The sequence below is a fragment of the Squalius cephalus genome (assembly GCF_949319135.1).
Source record: "Squalius cephalus genome assembly, chromosome: 1".
NCBI lineage: Eukaryota > Metazoa > Chordata > Actinopteri > Cypriniformes > Leuciscidae > Squalius > Squalius cephalus.
In genome coordinates this window covers 4,532,167-4,545,388 of record NC_137122.1, presented here as the reverse complement: position 1 = coordinate 4,545,388, position 13,222 = coordinate 4,532,167, and the positions used below count along the sequence as shown (strand labels likewise).

General features: G+C 39.7%; 2 protein-coding genes across 4 annotated transcripts in view; both read right to left on the bottom strand.

Annotated features, from left to right (window-relative positions):
• Positions 1-13,222, bottom strand: part of LOC307156367 (uncharacterized protein) — a 1,306,365-nt gene that overhangs the window by 679,057 nt on the left and 614,086 nt on the right. The window lies entirely within an intron of this gene.
• Positions 9,242-13,222, bottom strand: part of LOC307156233 (uncharacterized protein) — a 207,918-nt gene continuing 203,937 nt past the window's right edge. The window contains exon 3 of one of the 2 annotated variants that reach the window (XM_079867518.1): positions 9,242-12,641. In XM_079867518.1, coding sequence (XP_079723644.1) covers positions 11,302-12,641 — 1,340 coding nt within the window. In that variant the 3' untranslated portion in view covers positions 9,242-11,301. The remainder of the gene's footprint in view (positions 12,642-13,222) is intronic. The other variant, XM_079867517.1, reaches the window with a different exon arrangement.

Below are 13,222 nucleotides of genomic sequence, written 5' to 3'. Positions count from 1 at the left end.
TTTACTGCACAGCAACTACTAGCTGGCCTCCGTTACACTCACCCCCCTAAACCTCACTCCCATCCGGGTCACGGCACCAATGTAACCCCTCTCACCCGGGTCCTTCACACCCCGCTCCGTGCGGGTCTCGAACCCGGGTCTCCGGCATGAGAGTCAGGCGCTCTAACAAGGAGGCTAAAGACTGCAGCCTCTAGCGTCTGTCGCTAGAGCGCCTATTGAGATCAGAGGAGTGAGGTTTACTGCACAGCAACTACTAGCTGGCCTCCGTTACATTTATTTGTCTCATCGTAAATCATGCGTTATCTGGGATCTCCTTACTCTCCAAGCTCAAGCAGAGAGTACAGAGGCCACAGTTTAGACATCATTACTATTATAAGAATACAAAACATTTTACACAGATTTCAATCAAGCCATCTTTTGAATCACGGGCATACGATCATACTGATATGAAACACAACACACTTTCATTCAAACATCTAACAGTTATAACCATTAAAGGACTTACATGGGATATAATCTTATTAAACATGCATATAAGTGGTAGAAACAACACAGGATTATGTAGTTGCATGATGTTTGATTATAATTCCATCGAAAACTGTTCTGGATGATTTTATGTATTGTTATAGGAAAAATCTCAGTTTTCTGGTTTAAAGAGAAGAGAACTCTGGTTTGGTCCTTCAGAGGTCCTAACAGGGGAGGGGTCAGGAATGTTGTGGGGTCCAGCAACATCTGCTGGTATCTTGACAGAGCACTGAGTTGTGCCATCTCTGAACCAATCATTCTTTTAAAAAAACCCTCACATTGACAAGTTCTTCCGTTAGTTTGGCCATAAAAAGTTCTCATTGTAGCCTTACTGGCGCCGGGATGGGTGATTTATGGCTCTGGGTTTGGTGATTTGAGCCTGGAATGTGAGGACTCTGTGTGGGACCTTGGTCTCTGTCTTTCTCTTAACCAGTCAGTGTTCGCAACAAAGCTAGCATTGACCAGTTATTTCGTTAGTGCTGGGGGGGCTCTTTTAAATAGCCAGACTGGTGGCAAAGACTGATGATGATCATGAGACATTCTGAACAACTCTTCCCTTTTGTTCGGTGGGAAGTGGAAAGTTTGAATGAATCTTCTGGAAGAAGTTTAGTTTGTGTTTGGTTCATCCTCATTGTCGCTACAATAAATTGGATTTATTGATAATTTTACATAAATCTCATTCTTACTTGTTTCAATTACATAGGACTTACAAATATTTATTGCTTTAAGTTTATTATGTTTACGTTAAAGTAAGTAATCCAAATGGATGGAAAATTTATATGCAATCAAATTACATAAATCTTATTTATTAGGCCTAAATATTTTTTTGAGTGTAGACTCTCCAAAAAGTTATAAAACACTTTCCAGATGGACCAAAAGGTATGTGACTTGTTTTTCAAAAAGTAGGTAATTTTTTCTAAGGCAAGGTGTGAGGTCATCCCCTTTATCCATTGAGACACGCCGGGACTTTCTTCTTTTTTCTAAGTACATGCTATTAGACGTTTAGCTTCTAGCAAACAGAGAATTAACAATAATCTTTTATGTTTGGTGATTTTAAAATTCAGAGGACAGACATGCAATATACACAGCTTTGGATCAAGAGGAATTGCTTTACTAATGATTTGGCTTATAATATTCAGTATCTTAACCCAAAAGCAATTAACTTTAGTGCATTCCCACATACAGTGAAATAAAGTTCCCTTTTCTTGTTTACATTTGTAACACATGTCAGGAATATTCGGGTTGAAGTGATGTAACTTAACTGGAGTGATATATTGTCTGCTCAACCATTTATACTGAAGTAGTCTCAAATGGGTGTTCATTGTCTAAGTTTGAGCTTTCAAGCATGCCATTTGCCACTCTTCCTCAGTTATATCAGTCTGCAGGTCAGACCGCCATGCTTGAAGTCTATCATTAAATGATTATTTAGATTTGGCTACAAACAGTTTATATAGTACAGAAATCTGACCTCTACCTTTCAAGCAGTTAAAGGGCACCTATTATGCAAAATTCACTTTTACATGGTGTTTGAACATAAATGTGTGTTGGCAGTGTGTGAGCAAAACCACCCTAGAATGATACAAATCCACCCAGTAGTTTTTTTACTATCTCAATAAATCATAAGCACTGTCTCAGAACACCCTGTTCTAGATTTTCCTCACTGTGACGTAGAATTGAGCTAAGCCCCACCGACGTGGTTTGATTGACATCTGGTTTTGGCATAGACCCCGCCCTCGGTGATCTGCATCCTCCATTGTTTCAACGACAGCCGGTAATGTCTCCTAAGAAGTGTAGGTGTTCTGTTGTGGGATGTAAGAATGGAAATACTAGTCTTCACTGACATCAGAGCCACTGAAAACGCAGCTGATGGATTTTATTTATGAAGAAAAGGCACCACTTAAACGTCCTAAATACGAGATTCATTTTCTGACTGACTGTTAACGAGGGTCAAAGTTAATCCTCAAGTGTGGATCGTTGCCTAATTCGCGATCCAACGTCACCTCCAGAAAAAGTAAGTGTATTTTATGATTTTTGAGCAAATAGTCATTTCAATCGATGTCAGCCAGTTCAACAACAAATGCGTCTAAAGCTATTTATTGTCGTCGTCATAGGATGTCTCAACAAACAAGGTCAGACAGTTTTATGTCACGTAGGCATTTTTTTGCAGCATTTACAAATGTAAATAAATTAAGGTCTGCTCTATCTCCATAGACAGTAGGCTATATAAACGTCTATCTCCCTCCCCTTAAGAAATAAATAAAAAAATTTGTTTGTACTTCACAGTAGTGTGTGTGTGTGTGTGTGTGTGTGTGTGTGTAGTTTCAAAAAATTGCGCGAACGTTATCACAGTTTGTGTGTGTGTTGCACATCCATAATGGCAAAAGGGACCCGATTAAAACTTTGTAAGTACATAAATGTATCAAATAACCATTCCGAGACGTTTAGTCCATTCTCATTCGTGTTTATTCTGTGCCGGAGTCTCTTCATCATCTAGGTCCAGCAGCAGGGCGGGGATATGCAGCTCATTTACATTTAAAGTGGTAGACGCCAAAACAGCTCTTTTTAAAACAGGCCCCAAAAATGACATTTTCAAATGGTTATAATAAATTAACTGTGGGGTATTTTGTGCTGAAACTTCACAAATACATTCTGGGGACACCCAAGACCAATATTACATCTTCTAAAAAGGGGCATAATAGGTGCCCTTTAAGTGTTATATTCTCCAAAGTAGAAAGAGTCGGCTCAACCAGACTTTGGCCTTGTCTTGATAACATGAAGCTACGTAATTGCAAATATTTAAAAAAATGTTTTTGCGGAATTCCAAACCGTGTCCTAATTTCTTCAAAAGACATAAATCTTCCCTCATTATAAAGATCAGACACCTTACTTATACCTTGAATTGACCAGATTTTAAAGCCTGGATCGGCTCTGCCAGGGCGAAAATTTTCATTACCAAAAACTGGTGAAAAGGGTGAGAGATGCGGTAATTCCCCTATGTGAGCAAGAGCCTCAAACCAAACTGCTATAGTATTTCTAGTATACGGGTTTTTAGTACATTTACTTAACTTTTTAGCATCTGTTGAATACAAATAAAAATTCAAAGGAATCGGGATAGAGTGAGCCTCTATAGATACCCAGGTCGGAGGTTAATCCTTCTCAAAATAAAACATTGCTGCTTTAATTTGAGCTGCCCAGTAGTACCATATTAGGTTTGGTAGGTTTAAAGGGGGGGTGAAATGCTATTTCATGCATACTGAGCTTTTTACACTGGTAAAGAGTTGGATTCCCATGCTAAACATGGACAAAGTTTCAAAAACTAAGTTGTACGTTTGAAGGAGTATTTTTGTTCCAAAAATACTCCTTCCGGTTTGTCACAAGTTTCGGAAAGTTTTTTTCGAGTATGGCTCTGTCTTACGTAAGATAGAGCGGAATTTCCTTATATGGGTCCTAAGGGCACTTCTCCGGTAAAATCGCGGGCGCGCGCGCACTCGTAGAACAGAGCAAGAGAGTGAAAGCAGTTCGCCATCAAAGCGCCCTGCCCGGCTTTTGGGAAGTCAATGTCACCAAAGAAGTGTGTTTTTGGTTGCCAGGGCAAGACAACCCTGCACAGATTCCCAAAGAACCCAGCGTTAAGGCACCCGTGGATGGAGTTTGTTTTCCTGAGCATAAACGGAGTTGTGTAGTTGTTTGTTCCCTGCATTTCGACGATGATTGTTTTATAAACAAAGCCCAGATCGTCTAATGCTTAAGGATCGAGCAGTCGCAATGTTAAAGGTTCGCGGTCGTGCGTTGGAACCGGACGGTGAGTAACTGTTGAACAAATAATGTCTCTGTGTGTTGTCACTAGCTCGGTGCGTTAGCACAGCTAAGCTTCGCCCAGCCGCTCGGTTTTTTCCGGAAAGACTCGGTACACCCTATCTTTCTTTGATTAATATAATAAAACAAAAGACTTTTTGGAGATATGAAGGATGCAATACTACTCTATAGGTACTCAAGATTAACAGGAGATTGAGTGAAAATGAGCATTTCACCCCCCCTTTAACCCCCCTCTATCATAAGGCAAGTAGAGCAAGGAGAGCCTGAGACGAGGGCGCCTGTTGTTCCAAATGAAGTTTGTAAACGATCTTTTCATTCGGGGCAAAAAAAGAAGAATGTGGAGGGAGGGGAATAGATTGGAAGAGATATAACAATTTGGGTAAAATTGACATTTTTAATATATTAACACAGCCAATCAATGAAATAGGAAGTTTTGTCCATCTATTCATCAGGTCAATTGTCGAGTCTGATAGGGGCTTATAATTGGCTGATACAATTTCATTAACAGTAGGTGTAATTTTGATCCCAAGATAGGTAAGGCCTTCTTGTGAGATTGTAAAGTTTGACTGAACTTGGGGGAGATGTATTTTTGCTTTGTGGAGGAACAGCAACACAGACTTAGAATTATTAATTTTATACCCTGAGAATTCTCCAAATGTTTCAATCAAATTTAGCAATGCTGGGATAGACTGTTTTAGATTAGAAGAGAATATAATTATATCATCTGCGTACAATGAGATACGATGTTCTGAGGATCCAATTGTGATACCAGAAATATGTGCATGATTATGAATTGCCATAGCCAGTGGTTCAGTTGCTATAGTGAAAAGCAGAGGAGAGAGCGGGCAGCCCTGGCGTGTACCCCTGTAGAGTCTGAAAGGGGCAGATGTTATTCCATTTGTTAATATCTCAGCTAAAGGGTTAGCATATAGGATCCGGACCCATTTCATAAACTTATCCCCAAACCCCATCCTTTCCATAGTTCTGAACAGGTACTGCCACTCAATTCTGTCAAACGCTTTTTACTAAAAATTATTACTCTACGAATGTTATGGAATCCCTGCCTCCCCCAAACAAAGCCATTTTGATCAATATGCACAAGCTTGGGCAAATGTATTTCTAGTCTCTTTGCAAAGAATATTTAAGTCATTGTTCAGGAGAGAAATTGGTCTGTATGAACCACAATCAGTTGGTGATTTGTCAGGCTTTAACAACAGAGTGATCACCGCAGTATTCAAAGAGGGAGGTAAAGCCCCATGCTCTAGTGACTCCTGGTACATTTCCAATAGAGGATGAATTAATTTATAACAATCATAATTTTCATCAGGAATATACCGGGATACATTAATGATATCATCAGCAGGGGCTATGCAGGACAAATACCTCAAGAACAACACTGTGAAAGTATGGTACATCCCTCATCATAGTGTCCACCATCCAAGAAAGGGATCTATTGGTGTTGTGTCCGACTGTGGAGCCACATATCAAGGAACATCTTTGAACAATAAACTTTTACAGGGTCCTAATCTTACCAGCTCTTTGCTTGGAGTTCTCACATTTGCTTCAGGCAAGAACCCCTAGCCTTTATGGGTGACATTCAAGCTATGTTCCATCAAGTGAAGGTAGCTGAAGAAGACAGACATTTTCTTCGCTTTCTTTGGTGGCCAAATGGAAACATATCGGAGAGACTTGTGGAATATAGGATGACTGTTAATTTATTTGGTGCAGTTTTCTTCAGTGCGTAACTTGCACAACTCGGAGAGGAAACTGCACCAAATAAATGCAGATGACAATCAGTTTGAGTTTCCAGCTTATGTGATCCAATCTGTCAAGCAAAATTTCTATGTGGATGATTGTTTGCAGAGTTCAGTTACGGAAGAAGAAGCTATAAAGACGATGCAGTCTCTCATTGCTTTATGTCTGAAAGGGGGATTCATTTTGGAAAAATGGATCAGTAATAGTCATGCAGTATTGCAAACTGTGTCAGTAGATCAAAGGGCTAAAGACCTGAAGGAGTTAGATTTGGATAGAGATACACTTCCACTTGAAAGGGCACTGGGCCTACAATGGTGTGTGGAAACAGATTATTTTAAATTCAAGTTGGACATAAAACCGCAGTCTTTTACCAGACGTGGCATGCTTTTAATCACCAGCTCCGTGTATGACCCTCTGTGATTTTTGGCTCCAGTCGTGTTGTCTGCCAAGATAATGCAACAGTAACTCTGTAGGAGAGGTTGTAGATGGGATGATGTTATACCAGAGGACATATTATGCCAGTGGAAGAGATGGGTGGAGGATCTGGAGTCACTAGTTGTATTCACTGTGGACAGGTGTATTAACCCTGTGGATTTTGGAGAGCTCAATCATGCCCAACTACACCATTTTGATGATGCCAGTATGAATGGATATGGCACAGTTACATACATCAGAATGTTGAATTATGAGAAACGTATTCACATTGCTTTTCTACTTGGTAAAGCCAGAGTGACACCATTGAAGGCTGTAACCATTCCCCGTTTGGAGTTGACAGCAGCTGTGCTTGCTACCAAAGTAGATGCAATGCTAAAAGAAGAATAGAAGATTCAGTCTTCTGGACCGACAGTACAACAGTACTAAAGTACCTCAACAACCAAGACAAGCGTTTTCATACATTCGTAGCTAACAGGATTACAACCATTCGAGAAACCGTTGAACCCTCACAATGGAGATGTAAGTTCTAAGGACAATCCAGCTGATGACGCTTCAAAAGGAATGAAGATTGGAGACTTTTTAAAGAACAGCAGGTGGCTTCAAGGTCCAGCCTTCTTGTGGTTGAATGAAGAGTATTGGCCTATAGATACACTAAATGTCACGATAGACTCTGGTGATGTAGAGGTTAAGCGAGAATCAACAGTAAACATCATTAGTGTGAATGAAGTGTCTAATCCTACTGACCAACTAATCGGTTACTTTTCTGAGTGGAGGAGGCTCAAAGTAGCAGTGGCCTGCTTTCTCAAATTGAAAATGATCTTGTGGGAAAGAATTCGTTTGAGAAATAAGCAGAAGGCTACAAACGTAATATGCTATCTGTTTCTGATGCAGAAAAGTTAGTTCATGCATTCATGACCTCGAGACTAGATTACTGTAATGCTTTATTAGCAGGTTGTCCTGCATCCTCAATAAACAAGCTACAGTTAGTCCAAAATGCCGCCGCTAGAGTTCTTACTAGATCAAGAAAATATGATCATATAACACCAATTCTGTCGTCTCTACATTGGTTAACTATAAAGTTCCGTATCAATTACAAAGTATTACTACTGACCTATAAAGCCCTAAATGGTTTAGCTCCCGTGTATTTAACGGAACTTCTATCGCCCTATAATCCATCACGCTCTTTAAGATCACTAAATTCGAGGCTTCTGGTTATTCCTAGGATATCTAAGTCCACTAAAGGAGGGAGGGCGTTTTCACACTTAGCTCCTAAACTCTGGAATGGCCTTCCTGATATTGTTCGAGGCTCAGACTCGCTGTCCCAGTTTAAAACTAGATTAAAGACGCATCTCTTTAGCCAAGCATTCACATAATACTTACCTTTTATACTACAGTTGAATCAGATTGAATGCATTAATATTGCGAACAGCAGCTACGCTAATGATTTCCCATATGCTTTTCTGTTGTTATCTCGGGACGCTAGTCCCGAGGTAAATACAGATCGTCAGCTCCAGTTTGTATCCAGCCTCTCATGGAAACTACAGATTCTCCAACACCCGTGCAGAGACGACTCGGCGCCTGTGAAGAGACGACTCGACGCTGGCGATATGTTTATGCCCTAAATACATGATTAACTAACTGTTTTTCTCTATGTATATTTCTGAAATGCACTTTCTGTAAAGCTGCTTTGAAACAATATGTATTGTGAAAAGCGCTATACAAATAAATTTGAATTGAATTGAATTGAATTGAAATGCTGGTCATCCAAAGAACAATCAGGACGTTGGTGTACAGTCTAAGGAATCAAGAGTTACAGCAATGCCTAAGAGTCTCATTTTGACGCTAGATGATCTACAAGGAGCAGAAAAAGCCATAATTTGTTATTGCCAGCAAAATAAATTTAGTGAGGAAATTTCTTTCATCTGGGAAAGTGTCAGTGAATTGGCAAAGTCCTATTTATTGGTTGGATCCATTTTTGGATGATGGACTGTTACGAGTTGGAGGAAGATTGAGTAAAGCAGCTATGCCTGAAGAAGTCAAGCATCCACTTATACTATTTCTATGCTTATTCTGAAACATGTGCATGAAAGTTTGGGTCATGGTGGACGAAGCCATACGTTATCTACTGTTAGGAAGAAATTTTGGATTACTAAATCCCACTCTGATGTCCGGAAGATCATTTCTGGGTGTGGCTTTTGTAACGCCATAATAGAAGAGCAGTTGAACAAAAAATGGCAGATCGTCCAAAGAAAAGGATCCTTCCCGATAGATTACTTCAGACCAATGGAAGTAAAGTGTGATGGATTATCACGATTAATACCGTTCCCAATTATCTTACATCCTCCCTAGGATATATATATATATATATATAGATAATCTCGTGGTAACTAAAGAGCCTATCCTTTAGTCGTGTCCTCAAGAGTTAGGTGATCAGTCTATACAAATTCGTATTCCATTATAACAATAATAGATCTCCCCTTTGTATTATAAGTCTACCTTTTGTGGAACTCTTAAACCTTGTTCACAATACAACACCCTTGTTATATGCTGCCTCTTTGGCTAGGCTGAATGATCAATCAAATCTCATGATTATTCTTTTATAAAAGAATGCTCACCCTCTGGTGTCGTTTTCTACAGAAAGGATCTCCCCTGATCCGGGTTGAAGAATATGACTCGTACTCAAAAATCCAAGGTCCAGTCAGATGATTTTAATAAATGTTTTAATAAAATTTATTAAAAAGAACCAAATAAAAGGAATACTTGTTACAGATTATAAATGAGTACTAAATAACAGATAGAAAATGGCTAGGCATCTGCTAATTGCTGGCGTAGCAGACGGTGATTGCAAGGAAGAGCAATGAGTCCTTTGTCGTCTTCTTATATAGTCTTGAATTCTTGATGAATTCAGGTCCTGCCTTATTAAAATTAGCAGCAGCACGCTGACATAATCATGTTAAAAAAGAGAAACAGGGCTATAAAAGGCACATGTCTAAGAAAGGCACATGTCTAAGAAAGGCACATTTGGAAATGAGAGGCACATTAAGATTATGAAAGGCACATTAGGTTATGTAAGCCATATGGTTATGAGAGGCTCATTAGGTTATAGCAGACACAAAGCCCTTATTCAAGAGATACACAGCCCCTATTCAGCAGGGGAACTTATAATAGTAATGTTCCTCATTTTCCCAGACAGGTCTTTGACAACAGCTGCAACATCCTGGGATGTCTGTGTCTTATTATGACATTTCCTGCGCTGGCGTCGAGACAAAGGAACTGAAAAAGCGAGGGAGGTGCCATCCTTAAATGGGCTTCTTTCAACAAAAGAGAGGAAGGGTAACTTGTAAAAGATATGGAGTAGTGTTCACTTGTATGGCAAGTAGGGCAATTCATCTTGAGGTAGCAAGTTCACTAGTCAAGTCAAGTCAAGTCATCTTCATTTATATAGCGCTTTTAACAATGTAGATTGTCTCAAAGCAGCTTTACAGAGATAAATGTATAATTTAACGTAAGAATGTTTTGGCTTTATAGCGGTTCTTTAATAAAGTTATTTTCCAGCTAAAGTTAGTTTTGATTGATTCGCTTCCGTCGCAACGATCATTAGTTATTAAATTAGGGCCGACAAGACGACACCATTCTCTCTACACAGACTTTAAACGCGAACCTGTGAGAAACGCTGATGACGTTCACATGCGCATTAAGAATGGGTTCTATAGTTATGTGCGTTTGAATATATGTGTGCAGGTTTGGGATTCCCTACAAACCAAGCCTAAATAAATTACTGGTGTTTCCTTATAGCTTTGATTCAGAATTTTATTTTATTTTATTTTATCAATTCGGGGTAGATACGCGAATTGAGTTTCCCGATGACGCTTTATCTGTAGAGTGGTAAAGGGATCCTCCATAGGGAGAGACTAGTTGGCACTTCAGCACTGCAACATGAACACAACATGTACATTGTACTTATTTTTTGATGCAAGTACATAGTACTTAACGCCACTTAATATAAAGTGGGACCAAAAGGGTCGACCGCAATAGCGAAAGGTGAACGAATGTCAACTTCTCTCTAATACAAAGAAAAAGCCAAATTGGACATTATGCATGGTGGTGTTGTGGAGTCAATAAAAGTGTATGGTGATGCAACGGAAGAATGGTCTTCTCGTTTCTTATGGAGGAAGTAGACAATGTAACATCAAAATGCAAGCAAGTGAGTCAACCTAATTCTCCGTGACCAAACAACTCAGTAGCTTGAAGTATTAGATTTAGCTCCTACAGCCAGTATACTTTTTATATATACAAAAAGTACAATTTGTGTATTAGATTTAGCTCCTACAGCCAGTATACTTTTTATATATACAAAAAGTACAATTTGTGCAAGTACATTTTCAACATACTATTGGAAATATAAATATACTTAAAATACAATGAAGTACATTTTTTTTCGCTTGGGGCTTTTGGAGATTAACTGGCATAAAGTTTGACGTTCGCAAATTTAGGGACCGTCTATAAAGTTACATGAGATTATTGGCATACACGGTTCTAACCTCAATAACATTTGAAGAGAATGACTTAGTCACAAAACCAAAAGTGTAGGGGTCAGGCATGATGCACTCCTTTTATATTTTAGGTATTTATTCAAGTAAACTGTCAAATCATATGTAAATATTACGTAGGGGAGAGCGGGGTATTATCGTCGCTTGATCAACACAAATAGCTAGTATTCTCGTTGCTTGATAAACTTAAGGTTGAGCCACTGTAGTCTGTTGGACTATTTTAACGATGCTTGCAGTGATGTGGTTTCTCCACTGCATGGATCTTCATGTGTCGCTTCAGTTTAGCTTTAATAGAGAATCTCTTCCCACACTGATCACACGTGTGCGGCTTCTCTCCAGTGTGGATCCTCTCATGTGTTTTCAGAGATGATGAGTCACTGAATCTCTTGTCACAGTGTGAACACTTGTGAGGTTTTTCTCCAGTGTGGATCCTCTCATGTGTTTTCAGAGCTGATGAGTGCCTGAATCTCTTGTCACAGTGTGAACACTTGTAAGGTTTTTCTCCAATGTGGTTCATCTCATGTGTTTTTAGAGATGATGACTGACTGAATCTCTTGTCACAGTGTGAACACTTGTAAGGTTTTTCTACAGTGTGAATTCCTTCATGTCTTTTCAGATTTGAAAACTCACTGAATCTCTTGTCACAGTGTGAACACTTGAAAGGTTTTTCTCCAGTGTGAATTCTCTGGTGCAGTTTTAAACGTGCTGCTGTAATAAAAGTCTTCTCACACTCAAAGCACATGTACTCTCTCACACCAGTGTGAGTTTTCTCATGTCTATGTAAATATTGCAGCAGGGAAAAACTCTTTCCACACACAGAACATGAATGCGGCTTCTCCTTCATATGAACTCTCAGGTGTGACTTCAGGGCTGATGCACTAAGAAATGCTCTGCCACATTGATCACATGAGAACGGCTTCTCTCCAGTGTGGATCCTCATGTGAAACTTAAGGGATGATGATCGATTGAAACTCTTTCCACATTGATCACATGAGAACGGCTTCTCTCCAGTGTGGATCCTCATGTGATAATTAAGGGATGATGATCGATTGAAACTCTTTCCACATTGATCACATGAGAATGGCTTCTCTCCAGTGTGGATCCTCATGTGAACATTAAGGGATGATGATTGATTGAAACTCTTTCCACATTGATCACATGTGAACGGCTTCTCTCCAGTGTGGATCCTCATGTGAACATCAAGATGTTGTTTGGCAGTGAAACTCTTTCCACATTGATCACATGTAAACGGCTTCTCTCCAGTGTGGATCCTCATGTGACGCTCAAGATGTTGTTTGGTTGTGAAACTCTTTCCACACTGAGTGCAGGTGAAAGATTTCTTGGCTCTTCTTTTCTTTAAAAATTTATTTTTAGTCTTTGAGCGACTCAAAGGTTTTTCTCCAGGTTGGACATGATGTTCCTCCTCCACTTCACTCAGTTCTTCAGTCTCCTCCTTCACTTCACTCAGTTCTTCACTCTCCTCCTTCACTTCACTCAGTTCTTCACTCTCCTCCTTCACTTTCCTCAGTTCTTCACTCTCCTCCTTCACTTCCATCAGGTCTGACAGGAAAGAAAAATATTACATTTAATTTTCAGTACATCAAAATAATTCAAAGAGAGAAATATAAAGGATATGAAAGTGAGTCCTGATGTAGTAGGATATACTGGATGTAAACAACACTGGATCGCCACCATGGGGAAATACATCTAGCACAAAAAGACTGAGAACTGGAGTGGTCTCTAGGTTCAGGAGACGGCCCTACCGGCCCCCACTACTGGCTCTGATCTTATCCAACATGCGATCCCTTAAAAATAAAATGGATGAACTTCTGCTTTTAACACAAACGGACCAGAATTACAGTGACTGCTCGGCCTTCTGCTTTACCGAGACATGGCTGGATCAATCGGTTCCTGACGAGGCGGTAACCCCCCCTGGCTTCACTATCTTCAGAGCCGACAGGTCAGTCAAACTATCCCTCAAATCTAAAGGAGGGGGTATTTCTCTCATGGTAAATCAGCGCTGGTGTAACAATTCAACAATCCTTCATCGTCACTGCTCTCCCGATTTTGAAATGCAGACCATATTACCTCTCAAGAGAATTTGCCTCAATTATACTAATCTGCGTTTACGTTCCACCACA